Source organism: Ochotona princeps, chromosome 11 (assembly GCF_030435755.1).
Source record: "Ochotona princeps isolate mOchPri1 chromosome 11, mOchPri1.hap1, whole genome shotgun sequence".
In the NCBI taxonomy this organism is placed as follows: Eukaryota; Metazoa; Chordata; class Mammalia; order Lagomorpha; family Ochotonidae; genus Ochotona; species Ochotona princeps.
The window spans coordinates 51,056,263-51,076,683 of NC_080842.1; the positions used below are offsets into that span (position 1 = coordinate 51,056,263).

Below are 20,421 nucleotides of genomic sequence, written 5' to 3' on the forward strand. Positions count from 1 at the left end.
GTTGGATTTTCCAGCCTCCAAGACTTTAAGAAATCAATTTCAATTGCTGATAAACCACCCATCCTATGATATTCTGTGATGTCAGCCCAAACAGACTAAAACATTGAGCTTACACTTCAGTGGGGGACAGCAGACTTTTAACCATACAATCTCCAAAATAAATGTGCCATGATCATTTTTAGTCTTGTTACAGGGATCAAATTGCTGTGGTGAGAACAGTTAGGGATCTGACCCCTTTGGAGACATCAATGGAAGACATTTCCAAGGAGGTGACTGCTCTATTGGGTTGGGATCAAAGAAGTGACATGGAGGGAATGCTGGACTGGCCATAAATTTAACAGATGTAAACATGCTGGTCACAACTTTAATGTCAAGTGATACTGAGCATGTACACACATACAAGTCTCTATTAAAGAAAGGTTTTTTTTTGTTTGATTGTTTTTTAAAAGTGATGCCTTTCAGAAGAACTCCATGATAGTGTTTTGTTTTAGTATTGATAGTATTGCCCCAAATTTTTGATTCAAGTGACTAAAATATGCTTATAACCATCAGTGTTTCCTAAGTTGTGCCCATGAAGTCCATTTAACAAAGGGTTGCAAACAGGCAAGTTAGAGAAGTCAGTAAAACGAGCCTATAACAAGTAAGCATGTGTTAAATGGAGACATGGAGTGATAGAGAAATTCCGGCATCATGAGCCACCGCAGGCTGTAACTCCAATCTGTTTCTTTTCTAGCCACCTGTGTAAAATGTTACATCACACTGGGAGAGCAAGCACATCACAAAGAGACAGGAAGTGGTCAAACTGTGGCTAAAACATGTAACACACCATCATCAGATGTGTGCTGCCACTTTCTCTCCCAGATAACAACTCAGCTGACATTGTTATCACATCTGTGGAAAGACCGTATCAATCAGCAGCACGGAACTTAAGTGGGATGTGAAGAGAGACAGAAAAAACTAAGCTGGTACATACAGCAAGCTTTGCTGTATGTACAGGGTGCTTGGTAGGATAGGACGCAGATTCACAAATGAGCCTGAATAAAGGAGTGGTGTGATACAGAGTTAGCTGTACAGAATTGTGGTTAGAGGTAATGTGCAACTCTACGATTTTTGGAGACTTATTTATAATTTTTGACATTTTATATAATTATTGCAGTTTTCCTCTTTGTTGGAAAACTGCATTTATTTTCTGTTTTGGATTTTCTTAATGTTCTTTCATAAGATTTATTTATTTATTTGAAAATCAGAGGGGGAGAGAGGGGGGCTTCTGTCCAATGGTTCACTACATAGATGTTCACAACAGCCAAGGCTGGGCTGAGCCAAAGCCATGGACCAGGAGCTTCATCCAGATGTCCCATGGGATGGCAAGATCCCAAGCACTTGGACCATTTTCTGCTGCTTTTCCGGGCAATTAACAGGGAGCTGGATTAGAAGCAGAGCCGCAGGGACACAAACCCATACCTATATGGGATACTAGTGTTGTAGGAGATGCTTCACTTGCTGCCCCACAACACTTGCCTGGATAGCCTTAAGTCTAGCAAGCTACAGCACCTGACGAATGTGCCACAAGGACTGGATTCCCAGCCCAGGTAACTACCACCCATGAGTCATTACTCTCTTTTCTATCCCTGAGGGCACACAGTTTTTTTTTAAACATTATTATTTTTTTAATTTTTCATGATACAGTTCCTCAGGCTCAGGGATTTCCCCTTCCATCCTTCACTGTTTTCCCCTATATTGTGACAATATTTAGTCCCTCAACTCCACTCACAAGTCCATCATTTTGCTATTTAAGTATATTCTGATATTGTACATATAGACAGTGTTATAAAGTCCAGCATTCTGGTGTCAATATATATTTAACAGTTTCATTGGTAGTCCAGTAGAGATGCATACTGTAGTGTATCTGCACTTCATGGTCTACTTGCCTCCATTGTATAGATCGTTTAGGTAGATATAGGTATATTCATGCTTACCTATGTATTTATTGATCTTGTTTTGCATGGAGGTTGCCTTATATCACAGAGAACATATGATATTTGTCATTTTCAAATTGCCTGAGTTCACAGAAAATGGTCTCAAGTTGGGACCATTTTGTGAGCATTCAGTTTTGATGTTTACAAAAAGATATCATTTTGAGTTCTAATTTAGTTCTCTCCTATTGTTGGAAAAGGTGGATCTAGAAGTGTCACGAATAACACTCAAATGCAAAGAAAACATATAGCTTTATCTTGAATTCTTACTTTCAAGATTTCAAAAAATATAAAATATAAAATAATGTACTATATCCATTGGAAGAGATGGCTCTTTTGCAGCAATTTTGAAATGTGCAGGCAGGGACTTAATTGAGTTTGAAATGTCAACTTAATAATGATCTTGTTTGTTTATGTGCTCCTTCCTCATCTTCTATTTTCCCCACTCCAAAAATAAATGCCAGGAGAGATGCTTCCCGAGTTGTTACTGTTTACCTAGTGCTTGCTACAAAGGAAGCCAGCAGGGGAATAAGTGTTTGCTGGATGAATAAAGAAGTGAATACATGAACAGTTCAACTAATGAGAAAGTCTGATCTGTTCTATCTACCTGAATTTTTAAAAAGAATCACATTTCCCAGGAAAGCCCCTAGGTTAAGTAGAGTTTTTTTTTTTTTATGAGTCAACATAAAAGAACACTTTGCTCCTCCAGCAGATGGAAGCATTCAGAAAAGTCAAATTTTGCTAGGTATTAAACTAGATTCAGTGTGCAGCACCATAAAGGGGAGGCAGTAGCTGCACCTTTAACCTAGTTATTTTATTTATTTATTTTTAATTTACTGAGGATATGTGGGAATTACCTGAGAACAGGTACCTCCTAGCTTGGCTGTGTTTCATTTTACCCTTTTCATGTAACAGTTTTACAGCAGCCTTAAATATCTTCTTGATCTCATCTGATATCTCTTTCCACGTCATCTCATTGTCAGCAGTGGTAGAAGGCTGCACCTGTGGAAATGTACAAGGAAGGAAAACCATTATTTAAGAGAAACAATTGCTGTCACCTGAAGGTCTTATCTGTGCAAAGATTATGATCAAACACATTATGAATAATGTCTAATTTAATCTACTCCCCACTAATAACCCTGAAAGTTAAAAATCATCTTCAGGTCTCTGCCCCGGTTTCGTAAGGCTATGATCCAGACAGTAATTGGTCCTTGGGCTTTCTTATTTTACCATGTTTTCCTTTTTTTTTTTTGAGTTTTGATACAAATGCTTTAAGAAAATTATCACTTGAGCACCCTTTAAAAGGGAGAGAAAGTTAAAATGGAGGGGCTCCTACACTACTGTTCTATTTGTCTATAATCATTTGTTTCAATGATCTGCTATGAAATATGAGAACTGTCTATTAAGACAGTAAAATTTATAGCCTTAATAAGCCTCATGATTTATACAATCCTTTATTTACCAACATTTTATGCTGAAATTTCATGTGCCGTTTTGGGAATATTTATATTCCACTAGGTGACTAGAGAAATAAATGAAGATGTACAAATAACTCATATGCTGAATTCCATTTTGTTTGGGTAAACTGCCGAGAGAGATGGCTGAATCATACAGTAGATCTATTTTTAGATTTCTGAGGAATCTCCATACTGTCTTCCATAATGGTTTGTACTGGTTTATGTTCCCATCAACAGTGGATTTGAGTATTTTTTCTCCCACATCCTTGCAAGTATTTATTATTTTTGAAGTCCTAGATGACACCCATTCTAACTTGGGTGAAGCCTCACTGTGGGTTTTATCTGCATTTCCCTGATAGCTGATGATCCTGTGCATTTTTTTCATGTGCCTGTTGGCCACCTGTATTTAATGGTTTGAAAAACGCCCGTTCATTTTTGTTGCTCATTTCCTAATGGGATTGTTTGCTTTGTTGCTCTTGAGATTTTTTGCGATTGCTACAAATCCTGAATATGAATCCATCATCAGTTGTGCAGTTTGAAATGATTTTCTCTAATTTTGTCAGTTTCTTCATTTTTTTGGAATGTTTTCTTTGTGGTGCAGAAGCTTTGTAACTTGCTGTGATCCCTTTTGTTTAATTTTTGCTTTTATTGCCTGTGTTTCTGGGGTCTTTTCCAAGAACTTTTTGCCCATGTCAAGGTTGTGCAGAGTTTACCTGATGTTTTCCTTTAGTAATTTGATGGTATCAGCTCATAGATTTAGACCTTTGATCAATTTTGACTTGACTCTTGTATAAAGTGTAAGATAGGAGTCTTGTGTCAGACTTCCGCATGTATAGATCCAAATTTTCCCAGCAATGTTTGATGAAGAGATTGTATTTTATCCACGGACTGATTTTGGCTCATTTGTCAGATTAGTTGGTTAATTTCTGGGACTTCCACTTTGTTCCATTGGTCTCCATGTTTATTTTTGTGCCAATGCCAGGCTGTTTTGATGATAACGTCATTGTAGCATGTCTTGAAATCTGGTGTCGTGATGCCTTGGGCTTGGTTCTGTAGTTTAAAATCGCTTTAGCTATTTGCAGTCCCTTATGTTTCCATATGAATTTTAGCATTTTCTCTAAATATGAGAAGAATGTCCTTGACATTACACTTAATTTGGATTGGAATCACACAAATGAAATAAACTGGCCCAAACAGAGAAACATGCTTTCTCTGATTTGTGTAAGTCAATATAGAACACAGGAATGAAATGGACACTCTCTGATTTGTTTTCAGCCCTTATTTATAGTCCTATGGAACTATAATCTTTCCACTTTTTACTTGTTAAAAGTTACTACAGTTAGTGGTGTACTAAGCCTGTGATTATAGTGATGGAACTTAGGTTTTTTTAAATATTTATTTTATTTTTTATTGGAGAGTCAGATACAGAGAGAGGAGCAGAGACAGAGAGGAAGATCTTCTATCTGTTGATTCACTCCCCAAGCGGTCACGTTAGCCAGAGCTGTGCTCATCCAAAGCCAGGAGCCTGGAGCCTATTCCAAGTCTTCCACATAGGTGCAAGGTCCCAAGGCTTTGGGCTGTCCTCGACGACTTTCCCAGGCCACAAGCAGAGAGATGGATGAGGGCTGCTGGGATTAGAACTAGTGCCCATACGGAATCCTGAATTGTGCACGATGAGGACTTTAGCCACTAGGCTACCACACCAAGCCTGGAAATTATGTTTTTAGAAACATCAAAGGGAAAGAAGAAAGGAAGGAAGGAGGCGGGTTGAAGGAGAAAAGAGGGGGGAGATAAAAAGAGAGAGGAAGAGAAAGCACAACTATTAGATTTTAACCTATGAAATGCATGAAATTTGTTTCCCTTTTATTCATAAAATTCTTAAAAATTGAAGATGGAATCATGGAAACCAATTTAATAGTATCTAACCCACTGTGTAAATATGGTTTCTTGAAGTTGTGTAATTCTTCTATTGACAACTGCTCCTAGTGTTTTTAACTGAAGAGTGATTTTGGTTTACTCTAATATTCCTATGTAGAGGAGTGATATTCTGACAACTAATGACATTGAAAAAAATGTGCAGGGAGAAAAAGAAAAATCAAGGATTGTGATGTGATTTCATGCTGTATGAAAAAAATGCTTTATGCTGCAATTGAGGATGACAAATACACAAGGTCCTGACATGTGCCTCTTTCCATAGCTGTCCAACTGCTGACCACACCAAGGATGCTCTCATGGCAAGAGGAATGCATACCTACACAAGGTTTTGAATCTGTCTGAATGTTGCATGCCTTGAATAGGCTCATCCTGCCCATTCTCTTGTGTCACTCAGCTTGAGGATACACACACAGGGTATGTACTTGAACACCAAGTTAGATGAGACAATGATGATCGCATTACACTGAAGGATGAGTTAACCACACACAGTAATTCTGTGTAAAATATGAGAATACAGATCATTTAAATATTTATATTATGCAGTAAGCATATAAATAAAAAGACTGTGAAAGCAGCTAACATGTTAAGAAGGGCCTATCTACTAAAACAAAAATCAAACACACACACATCTTTCAGAAGATAAATATTAACTATTGAACTTGAGGTCTCAATATTTAGATAGCATGGACACAGTGTAAGAAAAACTTATTGAACTAGAGAAAAAAGGTTATGTTCTGGAAGTCACCTCAGAGAGATAGGAAAGTTGATAAAGTGAAAGAGAATTAAGAAACACATAGGGCAGAATATTATGGTCTAGTGACCGGCAATGTATCATATATGGCACTTTGGTCAATGATGTGTTGAATATACATACATTAGTGGTCCCATAAGATTATATTGCCTAATGATGATATGGCTACCTTGACTTGTATAAGAACACTATGTTGTTTATGCAGTGATACAGCAGCCTAATGGCACATTTCACAGAAGGTATCCTTGCCATAATAATACATGCCATTAAAAGAAAAAAGGAAAGAAAAGAGGGGGAAGAAGAGAGATATTATTTGAGGAGATGATTTTCTAGAACTGAAAAAATATATGAACTTTACAGATATAGATTAAATATAGAGAATTCACAGATATAAATATACAACAATCAAAATAATTATAGAAAAGTGGGCAAAATAGTAATTTTCTTTCAGATAAACACACAAAATTCAATACTAGTGGATCTTCATTAGCAGGATTTTCAAAGGTTGCGTTTTAGGAGGAAAGAAAATGATCCAAGAAAGAAGGTTGGAGATGCTAAAAGGAAAGACGAGACAGAGATTCGAAAGTTTTGTAGTTTTGAATTTAGATTTTCTTTTTATTTTAAGGAACACATCATGATGCTTGTTTATTTTGAAAGGCACAAACACACAGATGCGCACACATGTCCTATCCATTACTTCACTCCTTCTACATGTTCCCAATCGTCACATTTGGGCCAGGTGAAAGCCGGAAGCCAGGAATTCCATCATGTCTCCCATACAGTCTTCAGGAACCCATTCTGTGGGACAGCCCCAGCAGCGTCTCAAGGAGTGCTTTATCAGGAAGTTGGAATTAGAAGCAGAGCTGCGACTTGAACCAAGACAGTCTGATGGGGGATGCAGTAGGTGCCTTGACTGTGGTATCAAATGCTCACTCACTATGTTTTGATAAATGCCTATACTGAGTATTGATTACCACAATCAAGAATCTCTCTCCCCTCAGATGGTTCCATTTGGGTGTGAGAACACATGCAGTCACTTTCAAATTTTAACTATATATTACCATTCACTATAGCTATTGTGTTGGTCATAGGTTTCCAGAATTCATTCAGCTTGGACCTGCAAGTTGTACGCTTTGACCAACATCTTCCATGTTCCAACCTATGGTAAACTTTCTTATACTGTCTATTTTTAGTTCAACTTCTCCAGCTTCCACATACAGATGAAATCACATAGCATTGTATTTCTGTGTCCAGCTTCTGTCAAGCTTGATGTTCTATAGGGTTGTTCCTGTTGTTGTGAATGAAGGCAATTCCCTCTTAGGGCTGAAGAATATTCTTCTCTCTCTCTTTTCCTCCCCAGCTCTGTGTATGTAACAAGAAGTACATTTTTAATCCACTCACCTAGTGATGGACATTTCAGTTGTTCCTGCGTCTAGGCCACTGTGAATAATGTAAAAAAAGTAAACATAGGAGGGAAGATAATGCCTCTGTTTCTTTTGGATGCTCACCGGAAGTAGGAGTGCTGGATCCCAAGGCAGCTCTATCTTACATGTCCTGAGGGTCTGCCCTACTGTTCTTCATAGTGGCTGCTCACAGTCCTGCCAGTTTTGCAGCACAGTTCCCTTTTCTTGACATCCACAACTATCTCTCTTTTTTTTTCCTGATGATGACCATCCTTACAGGTGTGAGGTGACATCCCATGTGGTTTTGATTTCCTTAAGGACTACTGTGGATTGAGCTGTGCAAAGGAACTGTAGGGCCTTGCACAGTGTGTCTGTTCATTGTGCCTCTACTGTCAGGAAACCCATTCCTGGACATTGTAAACAATATTATAAAGCAATGGGCTTTATAACACGCACTGCAGAGGAAGGTAACTTACTGCATTTTTGCTGCTTCTCAGCACTTCTGACCTGGGTCTGAGGTAATAAGCTGCAGGCACAGAGTTCTCATCTCGACAGTACCACTCTTCCATTAACTTGGTCTCCAACTTGGCCTCCATGGCAGCATCCAAGATCATTTCAAACTCTGAGGCTACGACTTCTCCAGGGATTCGGATGTTCCCATATTTCTCACCTAATAGTCCCTGTGTATCAACAGGAAAGTTCAGTTTAGAGTATCACCAAGAAAATGCATCTGCCCATTCATATCATGTGATCATTCAGGAAATGTTGATAAACAGTATGACACATTGCTTCATCAGGTTCTTTTTTCAATGACAGTGGTTTGAATTCATAAATGAAAGTAGATTAATCGTATTATAATAAATTCCTCAACATGATGAGAAATTAGATTACCTATAATATCAGGCAAATTTAAAACAACAAATTTCGTAGCAAATCTACTTTCTTCAAATTTGCATATAACAACAAAGGCTGCTTTAATCTGAGATTTGTTTGTAACAAACAAACAAAAAGACATGATGGACATTAGGAAATGTCAAACAACATAAAATCTCAAACAAAAATTCTGTCAGATTCACACAGCTACAAAGATGGCTGATGTTAACTTAGCAAAACAATCACAGAAACAAAAATAAAAACATAGGTTTGGTACTACTGGAAAATAATAAATGTTTCTGATGGCCAAGAAAATTGATCCAGTATTTCTCCTTTTCTGTGAACATGTTTAAAAGTTGTAAAAATCCATGTAGAAATCTCTTGACTTGGTATTTTTTTATACTGAAAATTTGTGTTTAGGAAGTAAAGAGATACATCAAATTTACTCTAACATTTAGGATGAGCCTATGCGTTTGAACAAGAAATGGTCTAACCTAAATGTCCAGCCCAAGAAACATTGGAATAAATCATGATACATCCTGTGCTCTCCTTCGGAGCACATATACTAAATAAATCATATTAAATCATTCAAAGGGAGTACCAGATTATTTTGTAGAACCATATTGAATTGACTCAGAAAGTTGTTAAAAATATCAGGTGAAAACAATAAGTTGGAAAATAGAATGCCTAAGACAATTCTGCTGCTTTATATCAGATATATATCTATGTATCTATATGCTTATTTGTAAAGAAATATGGAGAGAATATCACATATATTAGAAGAGAAAGGATATCATGCCTATGTATACACAGTCATACACGCATATATAAAAGATTTTGTAAGAGAACATAGCAAGGTTATTAATGGTTTATCCATCGGTGGGTAGTTTTAAACTTACTTAGATATTCTGTGAATTTACTGTATTTCTCCACTTTAATATTTTATTTATTATTTTTGAGATTACAGTTTTACTTTATAGTCAAAGGGTTAATATTTGACTGTATAAAGAGTTCCACAGCAAGTAACAAGAGCATAATTGAGCAGGAAAATAATCAAAGGTTATAAACAATGATCAAATGAAAAGATGTTTGGGGATGGTGCTGTGGCTAAGCCTCGGCCTGCAGTGCTGGCATCCGTAAGGCTTCATTTCATCCTGGCTGCTCCACTTCCCATCCAGTTCACTGCTTATGGTCTGGGAAAGCAGTGGAGGATGGTTCGAGTCCTTGAGACCCTGTACCTGCGTGGGAGAAAGGAAGAAGTCCCTGGTTCTTGGTTTCAAACTAGCTTAACTCTGGCTGCTGTGGCCATTCGGAGAGTGAACCAGCAGATAAAAGATATCTCTCTCTCTCTTGCTGTCCCTCGTTTTCTCTATATCTCTGCTTTTCACATAAAAATAAAATAAATCTTTTTTTTAATGTTTAGCTTCACTCACAGAAAATAAATTGTAAAATGGTCACAAAACATCAAAACGTATTATTAAGCTTTAGAAAAAATGAAATTCTATCATTTGCATCAGGATGGCTGGAACTGGAGGACATTATGTTGAATAAAATAAGCCTGACACAGAAAGACAAATACTGCATGTACTTCCCTATACACGGAAGCTAAAACAATAATAATAAAATACCTGGGGAAATTTCTTATTATATTTACTGCTCATAACTGCAACTTCAGTATTCCTTTAATTTGATACTGGGAAAGTGAGAGAGGAAAAAAATCTTGCTAGATCTCTGTCCAGAGTTGTTTATTCCTTGCACATGGAAGTCACTAATAAATAAATTCGTTGAATAGGTGGACAAACTGGCAGAAATCTCATTGTTTGAAGTTTCCTCTTGTATTCAAATATAAAAGCTCAGCTTTCAGAAGGTGGAATAACAATTTGGGAAAGTATTATTTTGTCAGCAGCATTCATTTAAGCCCATCTTCTGTAAGTAAGCATTGCTCAAATGTACCGCTGGTCACCCTTCCCTCTTTATCTCCTCAGCTTACAATCTGTTTCATATATCTGGTTACTGAAGGAGGCTATGGTTAACTGGATTCTGTCTCAAGCTTACTTCTCTTCAGTAGCTGCCTCAGTGACCAGATAAGCATGACCGAGGACTTGACTTGGCTGTTCTCTTTGGCTGCCAACTTCCCTTTCAAAGGGGTTTATGTGGAGAACTTCACATTCTTGGTATCCATTAGTATGGCAGGGTATACAAGATTTTCTTTTTTTTTTTTTTAAAGATTTATTTATTTTATTACAGTCAGATATACACAGAGGAGGAGAGACAGAGAGTAAGATCTTCCGTCCGATGATTCACTCCCCAAGTGAGCCGCAACGGGCTGATGCGCGCCGATCCGATGCCGGGAACCAGGAACCTCTTCCGGGTCTCCCACGCGGGTGCATTGTCCCAATGCATTGGGCCGTCCTCGACTGCTTTCCCAGGCCACAAGCAGGGAGCTGGATGGGAAGTGGAGCTGCCGGGATTAGAACCGGCGCCCATATGGGATCCCGCGGCTTTCAAGGTGAGGACTTTAGCCGCTAGGCCACGCCGCCGGGCCCGGTATACAAGATTTTCTAAAAAGTTTATTTACTTTTATCTGTTTGAAGCACAAAATACTAGAGATCCTCCAACTGCTAGTTCACTCCCCAAATACTTTAACAGGGAGGCTGGGTCAGGCCAAAGCCAGGAGCCAGGAACTCCATCCAGGATTCCCATATGGGTGGCAGGAGCCTAGCTACCTCAGTCACAGCCTGCTGTCTTCCAGGGTGATTGGTAGGAAGCTGAATTGGAAGCAGAGATGGGGTACAATTCCAGTCACTCAGATCTGAAAAGTAGCCATCCCAAGCATTGGTTTAACCTGCTACATTACAATAGTTGCCCTACACAAGAGTTTCTTAGTGCCTTCTTCTGAGACAACATTACTTTGATTGAAACCTAAATGTATTTTTCATAAAGTTTGTTAATCACTATTTTACATTTCAATACTCATTGGTTTGTGATCACTCTGATAACATGCTGTGTCTAAGAAAAATCATATAATTCAAGTTGTTTCTCAACTTCTAATGCTCCAATTCCTCTTTAAAATTTCTTGCCATAGAAAAGACGCATGACCTTATTTTAAAAGTCATGGAGAAGCTGATATTTTTTAAAGTAGCCAGCATGGTGTTTAATAAGAACCACCAGCACAGTCGGAGTTATATGTTATGAAGGGTGAAGTTTTAGAGCTGAGATGAGCATCCAGTAATGCAACATGGCATGTCTAAGTGGTAGGGATCAGAGGAGTCCAAACAGACACAGAGGTGGGGTTTGGCCATGAGTGGGGAACCATACAATTCGAAGATTTCCATCTATCAGACAACAAAGTCCAGAAAAAAAATCACATCAACTGTCACAATCTGAGGTGAGACAAGCTGGGATCGAGAGCACGGAAGAGAGAAGAGAGGCCAAAGTAGCAATTAGTGAACCCATACCTAATCCTGGGGAAAGGCAGGCATAAAGGCACTAGCAACACACTAACTCTTGGTTCTTCTTCTTTTTTCTGTTCTAATAAAGGCTGGTCTTTGAGATGAGGGGAGGGTCCACTCTACAGATCAAACTATAAAATATGCCCTATGAATGATCTGCACTTGGATCATTCAAAAACTCAAGTGCCTAGGTCTCTTGAGATCTCAAGCACACTGTAGATAAGGAAGCCTACAAAACTATATTTTATTCTATTTTCTGGAAAGATTTATTTACTTATTTGTTTGAAAAGTAGTTATGGAGTCAGAAGAGCATGAGTGAGAAGACGAGGGAGAGAAGGACAGAAACAGGAGAGAGAGAGAGAGAGAGAGAGAGAACCTTCCATATGTTGGTTCACTCTCCAAAAAAACTGCAATGACCAGAGTTGGGCTGGTACACTGCCAGGAACAAGGAACTTCTTCCAGGTCTCCCATGTGGATTCAGGGGCTAAGGACTTGAACCAATTTCTGCTTTCCCAGGCACATTAGCAGAGAGCTGTATTGAAAGTGGAGCAGCTAGGACTTGAACCAGCACCCATATGGGGTACTGTGTCAAAGGCAGCAGCTTTATCTGCTATGTCACAATACTAGCCCTGAAACACACATTTTCAAATGATACCCCAAAAATGTACGTAGAATTGGAGAGTGACTGCAATAGGCAATGCATAAGTGGTCTCATGAATAATGGTTAACAAGAACTGAAAGGGTAGATTTGGAGACATCACAGATCATTACAAAAATCGAAAGCTATTTAAAAGTAATTATTTTTGTTGAATACCTGGCCCCAGATACTATAATTATTTAATCAATATAGTAAAGCAAAATGTTCCTTAAAGATTGCTAGAGAAAAATACATTCATTCAATACAAATAACAAATATTGAGCGCCTACTATATATAAAGCAGTAATATAGAACTTAAAAAAAGGTAATAAGGTGCTCTATAGACTTAAAGTTACTTATCGGATTGTTCTCCCTGAACTTTTTTTTTTCTCTCTATTGATTCTGCCGTTAGGTGGAATACTCATAAATCATGGCTCAGTTATTTTTTAGAAGTCCAAGACCAATACTTTAATGTTATGTTGCTGATAAATAGCTAAAGAGAAATTTGAGAATACATTTTTCTGTAAGACGTTTTGGAATTCTTCATGCTATATCCTAAGAACATATGATTTATTGGTAATACGAAAGTATTTAGAAACAAGGTAACCTATAGCTATTTACGAGGGCTGTAGAGAAGGGATTGAGTCAGTCCAACTCATTTACGCAGTCAGGTAGCAAGTTCAGTGTATCAGAGCAGGGTAGGGCTGTGAGGTCTAGTCCGGGAGACTAGCAGAAAGACGCAATGTGGTTAGACAGAGTCCTCCGTTTTGCTTCCTATTCTGACCATTCTGGAGCGCTTACGGAGCATGCACACACGGCCTTCCTGCAGCTGGCCATGAACGGCCATGGGCCTCTTTGTTTTCTGACAGCGAATCAGTCCTTGCCACAGTCCCCAGGGAGCTCTTTTTCCTGTGCTTAAACTTATCCAGTTGGTACAGGAAAGTTTTGTAGGGATTTGAGGGACTTCCTTCAGTTTTGCACTGACGTCCATTTTTTTGCCTAGTTACTATACTGGCCAGTCTGCCTGTGATCTCAGACAGAAAAAATTCATGTGATTGAAATATGTTGCAAGTTCTTATTGAATTGTTCAGATACTGTTTTTTATACATGTTCATACAAATGGGATTTTATATACAAATGGGATTTTATCTATGTGTAGAAATCCATTTCCCTTATCAAATGTAGAAATATACTTAAACTGGCTGTTCTCAAATACTTTAAGCAGGAAGCAATAATCCAACTGAGTGTTCATATACAATCTGGGAAGTTAAATCCAAAAGCCTGAGAAAATTTTCTGTTTTGTTTTAAAAGGTCATTTCTGCATGCACAATTGTAGTGTAAGACATGTTATGTTGACACTAGAGAGAGTGATGGTTGTACAGTACTCTAAATGCATTAATTACTACCTAATTGTTCATTGTCAAAACCAGTTAATTTTATGTGAATTCTATCATAATTTAATAAGAAAGAAAAGCAATACTTTCTGATCAAACGAGCTCTCCATAGCTAGGAACTTTGATGTAAAAAGACTACTTTTTTTTCCCACATCCTTTTGCTTCTTTGCTGATATAGACACATCTAAGCCATGGTTTCAAAGGCTTAGAGATAACATTTTCCTTCTGCTCAATTGAATTTTCTTTTCCATTGAGCAAATATTGATCTTTTTCTCCTCTGCTTTTCATGTGCATTTGGTTCTGCCTGGGCTTGCCACTGAGGTCTTTGGGGTTTGGGTCTGGTGGTAGGCTGTTCTTCTGGCAGCAGATCAAACAGAACAACTGATGTGTTCTTGAAGGTATTGGTGGCCTTAGTATGCCCTTGCCTTTATTCTGCTGTAAGGCATGAGGAAATGCCATGGGGAGACAAGGCTTTGTAGGGTGGGGTGGACAGGTGCTCTCTGGGCTGCTGTTCGTCAGCTATCACTCACAGGGGAGCTGAAAGGGAAAAGACAGATCTTCACCCCATCCCTAAGTGATGTAAGAAGTGCATACTCTGTAAATACCCTATTACCCCAACCCAACCATCAAAGTAAGACAAGTTGGACAATTTCTCCCATTCTAAACTTCCCTTCCACTTATTAAAACTAAATCCACATTACATATGTATATATATTTGTTTATTTTTTATTAGAAAGTCAAATATACAGAGAGGCGGAGAGACAGAGAGATCTTCCGTCTGCTCATTCACTCCCCAAGTAGCTGCAAAGGCTGGAGCTGAGCCAGTCCAAAGCCAGGAGCCTGGGGTTTCTTCCGGGTCTCACACGTGGGTGCTGGATCCCAAGGCTTTGGGCTGTCCTCCACTGCTTTCCCAGGCCACAATCAGGGATCTGGATGGGGAACGAGGCTGCTGGGATTAGAACCAGTACCCATATGGGATCCCAGTGAGTGCAAGGTGAGGACTTTAGCCAATAGGCTGCCACGCCGGGCCCTTTATATTTTTTTCCTTGTCCATGACCTCACACAAAATTCTAGAGTTTGTGACACAGAAGAGTTGACAAGGCAGAACCTAGTCCCATAGAATGCAACTGGCTAGGCCAAGAGCACTTCTCCAAGAAGATACAATAGTTCTAGCACTCACAAACAGGACTTGTAATGCAATAGCCTCTCTCTGTACCTCATCAAGTTAGTTATTGTGCTACTTTCCCTTCTGAGAATGTTTCAGGTGGCTGGGCTGTTTGTGATGGCTCTTCTACCCAGTGCTGCTAGCAGATCCACCACGGATGGCTGTGCACTGCATGCCTCCAAAAGGCACTATTGACAAAGGCTATGTACACAATGTTACCACATTGGATAGTTCTATTATTTTAAATCTGGTTTATTATTGGATAGAGGGTCGTCATGTTGTGTTTCCTGGAGCTCACAGCCAGTGTTCAGATTCATGGCACTCCTCTCAGGTGGAGTTCTGCCAAAGAGTCAGCTATGCCTGATTCCTACACTGGGCACTATTTTCTCAATGTTTTGAAGTAGAGAAGCATTAGGATATATATTTAATTTTTAAAAATATAAACACAAGTTCCTTTATTCAGCAGTAAGTTGTAATTCATTTATACAAACCTCATATGTTAAAAGATGACAACCTGAAAGATAGTACCTGTATATTGTAATATTATTGCAATCTCTAACAACCTGTATCCAAACCAAAAAGATAATGCGATATAATCTATAAACCAACAATTAATGTCAGAATACTTAAGATCTACATCGAAAAACTGTAAAACCTACTATACCCTCAATACACTATGTTAATCCGTAATGGTGGGGGGAGTGCAGGGAAGCCTTTCAGGACCATAAAAAGAGTGAGGAAAAAGTACAATATAGCCTATCATGATCAAATCTGGTAATTCATAGACAACAGACTCAAAGCGGCACTAAACAATAGTAAAACTACTATACCAATGCATGAGGGGGGAATTGGATGTGATCCTGACAACCTCTTAACAGGAGGTCATGTGCGTGGAGCAGGGGGGCACTCCAGGGTAGAGCAGGTGGCAAGGAGAAAGCCTGGATCCCAACCATGAAGACTCCCAGACCTTCACCACAAACTATTAACACGAGCAACAAGGACTATATCCCAACTGCCAAGGAGGCCACAGGGAATTGGATGCCCTCGGAGGCAGAGTACTCTGAGGTCACCCACCCCCAACCGGAGCTCCCGCTAGGGATGGAAGAAGTCCAAACACTACTGTGCAGAAACCAACGTCATCGGAAAGCCAACCAGAAGCCCTGAGCGGTCCGCAGAAACAGAAGAACAATAAATGTCCTTCGGGACCAGGGAGGAGAGCTTTCTCTGGACCGAGCCTGGCTCCACCTCTGGACCCCCCCACCCTCCCTTGCAATGACCATCAGGATCGCTCCGAAAACCCCTCACAGCAAACAATCATACAAACTAAAAAAACCTAAAATAAATAGACAAACAACAAAAAGTAGAGCTTGGAATCTGACAGGAAAGAGCTGGCGTGGATTGGCTCATGCCTCGCTGGGTAGGACATGAAGATTAGTCACTCTTCACCGTGGTGTTGGGGACTTTCCTGCACAACCCCCCCCCAAAAAATGTTCTGCATCTTAATTGTTGACAAATGTCTTGTTAGAGTTACAAGCCAGTCTAGATTATCCTAAAATCTGCCAAGATCAGCAAAATTATACTTCAACACAACAAATGGCTAAATACTAAAATGAAATAGACACGAGACAGCTGAATGGTACCTTATAGCCATTTTAAGGTATATAGCAACCGGTCCTGTGTACAAACTAAAATTGAAATGTCAATGAGCAAATCATAGGTTGTGGTTAAGAACTTGTTTTTTTTGTTTTTTGGTTTTTTTTTTTAACATACTGGTTACGCAAAACCATGTCAATTCCATAATGTTACAAATTGCTGTTAATGTTATATTGGGACTCTTAATTGACCGGGATGATATTCTACCAGCTCTAACTTTGGACCAGAAATGGTCTCCCCAAGAAACTGTTCAACCCATCTGGACAATAAGTAGCTGGACTCTATGCTTGGTATATGTTTGCAAGGAAAGAATCTTGATGGAATTTGAACTGTAATACTGCATCAAGGTGGAGGAATCCACCAGGGGGGAGGGGCGTGGGGAGGGGTGGGGGGATTCCCAGAGCCCATGAAACTGTCACATAATGCATAATAATTTGTGCGGAGCCATGCAGTTGTGTCGGATGGCATGGGTGTGTGATGAGCACTGCTCCTTGGTTAGCAAGGCTACAAGGAGTTTCTAGCAGCGAGGCAAGGCCCGGCGGAATGTCTCTAGTCACCTCATTGCTGCCTCAGCCCATTGTATGGACACTCAATCACCTCTCTGATGTTTCATAGAATTCTCCTGAGGGTGTTGTTGTTGTTTTTCTGCTAATGTGAAGTGATTCCTGTAACTGGTATGACACTTCAAATTGATCAATTATGTCATGATAAAAACATCTTTAGCGATGTAAGGCTATGACACACAGCTAAAGTATACAATGGTACAATTGAGCCCACTATGTTTCCAAATATCCTGTTATGTGCCCACTTTTGTCCTGGAATTTGTCCTAGTATAAGTAATGTTTTCCTTAAGAAATGGCTTGATAATATCTTGCAACTGATGGCAATCATGGAGGTACAAAGAGCTTGTTTACCATGCACCTCAAACTGTTACAACACATGATATGACGCATTCTAGTTTCTCACACAGAAAGCAAAAGTATATGGGGCATCTTCTAAAGGGAAACAAATGTGAACCCCCTCAAAATGGCTTAAAATCTCAATCTTATATTAGCAGTTATGTTTAGGGAAAGAAAACAGTTTATAAAGATAAAAGGAAGTTTTTTGTAAAGGCCCTCTGTAGATTGGCTGAGTTGCCTTGATCCCTTTCATTGCCCTTTAACAAAAGAACAAAAAACAATTCAATCAGCACTAGGTGAAGGTGACGGTAATTAATGCATGACTTGATTATAAGATTTAGCAAAGAATCTATGTTATATGCTTTTATAAGATCCTTTTATGATCTTTTTATTCTGTACTCTTAATATTCTAAGCAATATTAGTTTGCTTGTGTTTAGTAAAAATTGATTTTAAGTATAAGTAAATCATTTGTCACTATGTAACCACATGCACTGCCATCTGTGGAGTTCCTGGCTTTAGCCAGGTGATCACAGGTTTCAGTAATGATTGTTGAAAATGTTTTCCTTAGGATTGTTTTTTGTATTCTCTTAATCATGATGTAAAAATGAAACAAGTGGATATTGTGCAAAAGCTTGTGATGATTTGTGTATAAATAAAGAAGGCAGCTTTTCTGAGTTGTCCATTATGAGCATCAAGCCATAGTGGTCAGTGTCTTATCTCTTTTTCTTATCATCTCGCCGATCCACGCATCCTTTGAAAGCTCTCAGTCAGCCGGAGCAGGTCCCCGGCAATAATTAATAAAAATAAATAAATAAATAAATAAATAAATAAATAAAACAAACCTCATATGTTATAAGAAAAACGAGGAAATACAGAAAGAGGGATGTGGTGATCAATTTTATGTCTCAGTTTGATTTTAGCATTTCCAGATTTTTTGCCTACCGTGACTTCTGGTTATATATGTGTGTGGGGGTGGTCTCTGGATGAGATTAGCATTTGAATTGGTGAGTTGAGTAGGGCAGATTACTATCCCCACTTAGGGCATGCATTGTCCAGTCCTTTGAGATCCTACATAGAACTGATGCAGAGGAAGGGAGAGTTTGTTCTTTGAGTATTAAGCTAAAAAAATTGATCTTCCTTTGCTCCAAGACCAAGGCTTACACCACTGTCCTGGGCTTCAGGCCTTCAGTCTTGAACTGTAATTTATGCCACCATTTTCCTAGGTTTCCAGCCTGCAGATGGCAGATCATGGGACTTGGCCGCCAAAATTATAGCAGAAAATTCTCCATAGAAATGATCATACCCTCCACCCCTAAACACACTTCAAAAAGTTTGTGGGGAAGGTAATCAAAAGATGTTTATTTTGATAAAAAATGTGAAATCTATGCATAGAAGAGATCTTTAAAAGATTTGTGGAGAACATGTATAATGGAAAATCTGCAAGCACATCCATCTACTTAACCACCAACTCACCTACTTACCCAAAAACCTATATATCTTACTGGTGAACTCTGATTATACAATGGGTGATGAAAAAAAATAATATTGAGCAATAATTATCACAAGTGACTAAAACATTATCTCTTGGAGCTGAATCATGTCTGCATAAAAGGTGATGAGGATGGAATAATTAGAAAAGGTGATTATTTTGGCACTAACAGATATAAGGGTAATATAATTAGAAAACTGCTTATCTCTCAATTACTAATTATATACTCTTATATTCAGGGATCCCAAGTGTTGGATTAGTTGATAGATTTGGCATATAGTTAACATATGTGTGTGTGTGTATGTGTGTGTGTGTGCGCGCGTCATTCTGTAATGATTAAGTATTGACTGGCTATCTGTCTACCAGAAAAATATTAATTTCCCATAACTGGCACATACTGAGCTTGTTTTTCACATATCAGAAAAACGAGCCTCTGAAATAGGAAATGTAAATCAAGAGAAAAACTCATGTCCAATATACTTACTCTGTAGTGTTCTGACTAGTATGAAGTTAGGGTGGGTAAAGTGTTAGCAGCAGCCTTAGCTAGTTGCTTCACCTTTGGGTCTCAGCTTTCACATTTGTTAATTGGGGTAACATTATCTTTTTATACTAATCTTCCCACACATTTGCTATGATTTATTGTAAGTGGCAAACAGTTATCATGAATATCAGCATTCTGTGAAATTCAGATTTAGAAATACAGAAGGTACTTAACTTAAACATACCTTATACCTTAAACATGATTTAAACATATCTTATAGAGAACAAACATCCTTGGCTTACATATTTGCAAACAGTAGAAATAACTGCTTAGAAGTACAGCTGGATGGATATAGAAAGGAATGGAATATTTCTTGATTAAAAAGACAAAGATAGGAGCAACACAGTGGGAGATCCTTGTTCATGGAGAAGGAAGATGAGAAAATATGTGGTCAGAGAGACAAAGGCACATGCTCTGCATTTGCAGAAGAGGCTTAGAATGATGTGCTCAGCCAGCCATCCTGGCAACAGATGAGGCATCATCTTCCTACAGAACAGGCAGGGCTGCTGACAGCTGACATAAAACAATGGAATGAAGAATTTGCGTTATTACTGGGGGGGGGGGTTAATAACTATGCAGGAATTGAGTGACTTAAACTCAATTCCTCTAAGAAGGAAGACTGGCCTTGCTAGGGAATTGTGTCCCTCCACTGATTTCATGTTCTCAAGCTTCAAGAGCCCACGTGATGGTATTGGAAGGTGGACTCTCTAAAGAAGTGACTGAAGTTAAATAGGCAGCAAGAGTACAACCCTCAACTAACAATAACAGTGCCCTTCTAAGAAGAGGAAGAGACTCCCA

The 20,421-nt window shown here is 38.8% G+C and overlaps 1 protein-coding gene across 1 annotated transcript in view; it reads right to left on the reverse strand.

Annotated features, from left to right (window-relative positions):
* NWD2 (NACHT and WD repeat domain containing 2) overlaps window positions 1-20,421 on the reverse strand; it is a 136,955-nt gene that overhangs the window by 9,990 nt on the left and 106,544 nt on the right. Inside the window, exons 4-5 of the mRNA XM_004579160.2 lie at window positions 7,996-8,199; window positions 2,831-2,975 (exon numbers count right to left, since the gene is read on the reverse strand). Coding sequence (XP_004579217.2) covers window positions 2,831-2,975; window positions 7,996-8,199 — 349 coding nt within the window. The remainder of the gene's footprint in view (window positions 1-2,830; window positions 2,976-7,995; window positions 8,200-20,421) is intronic.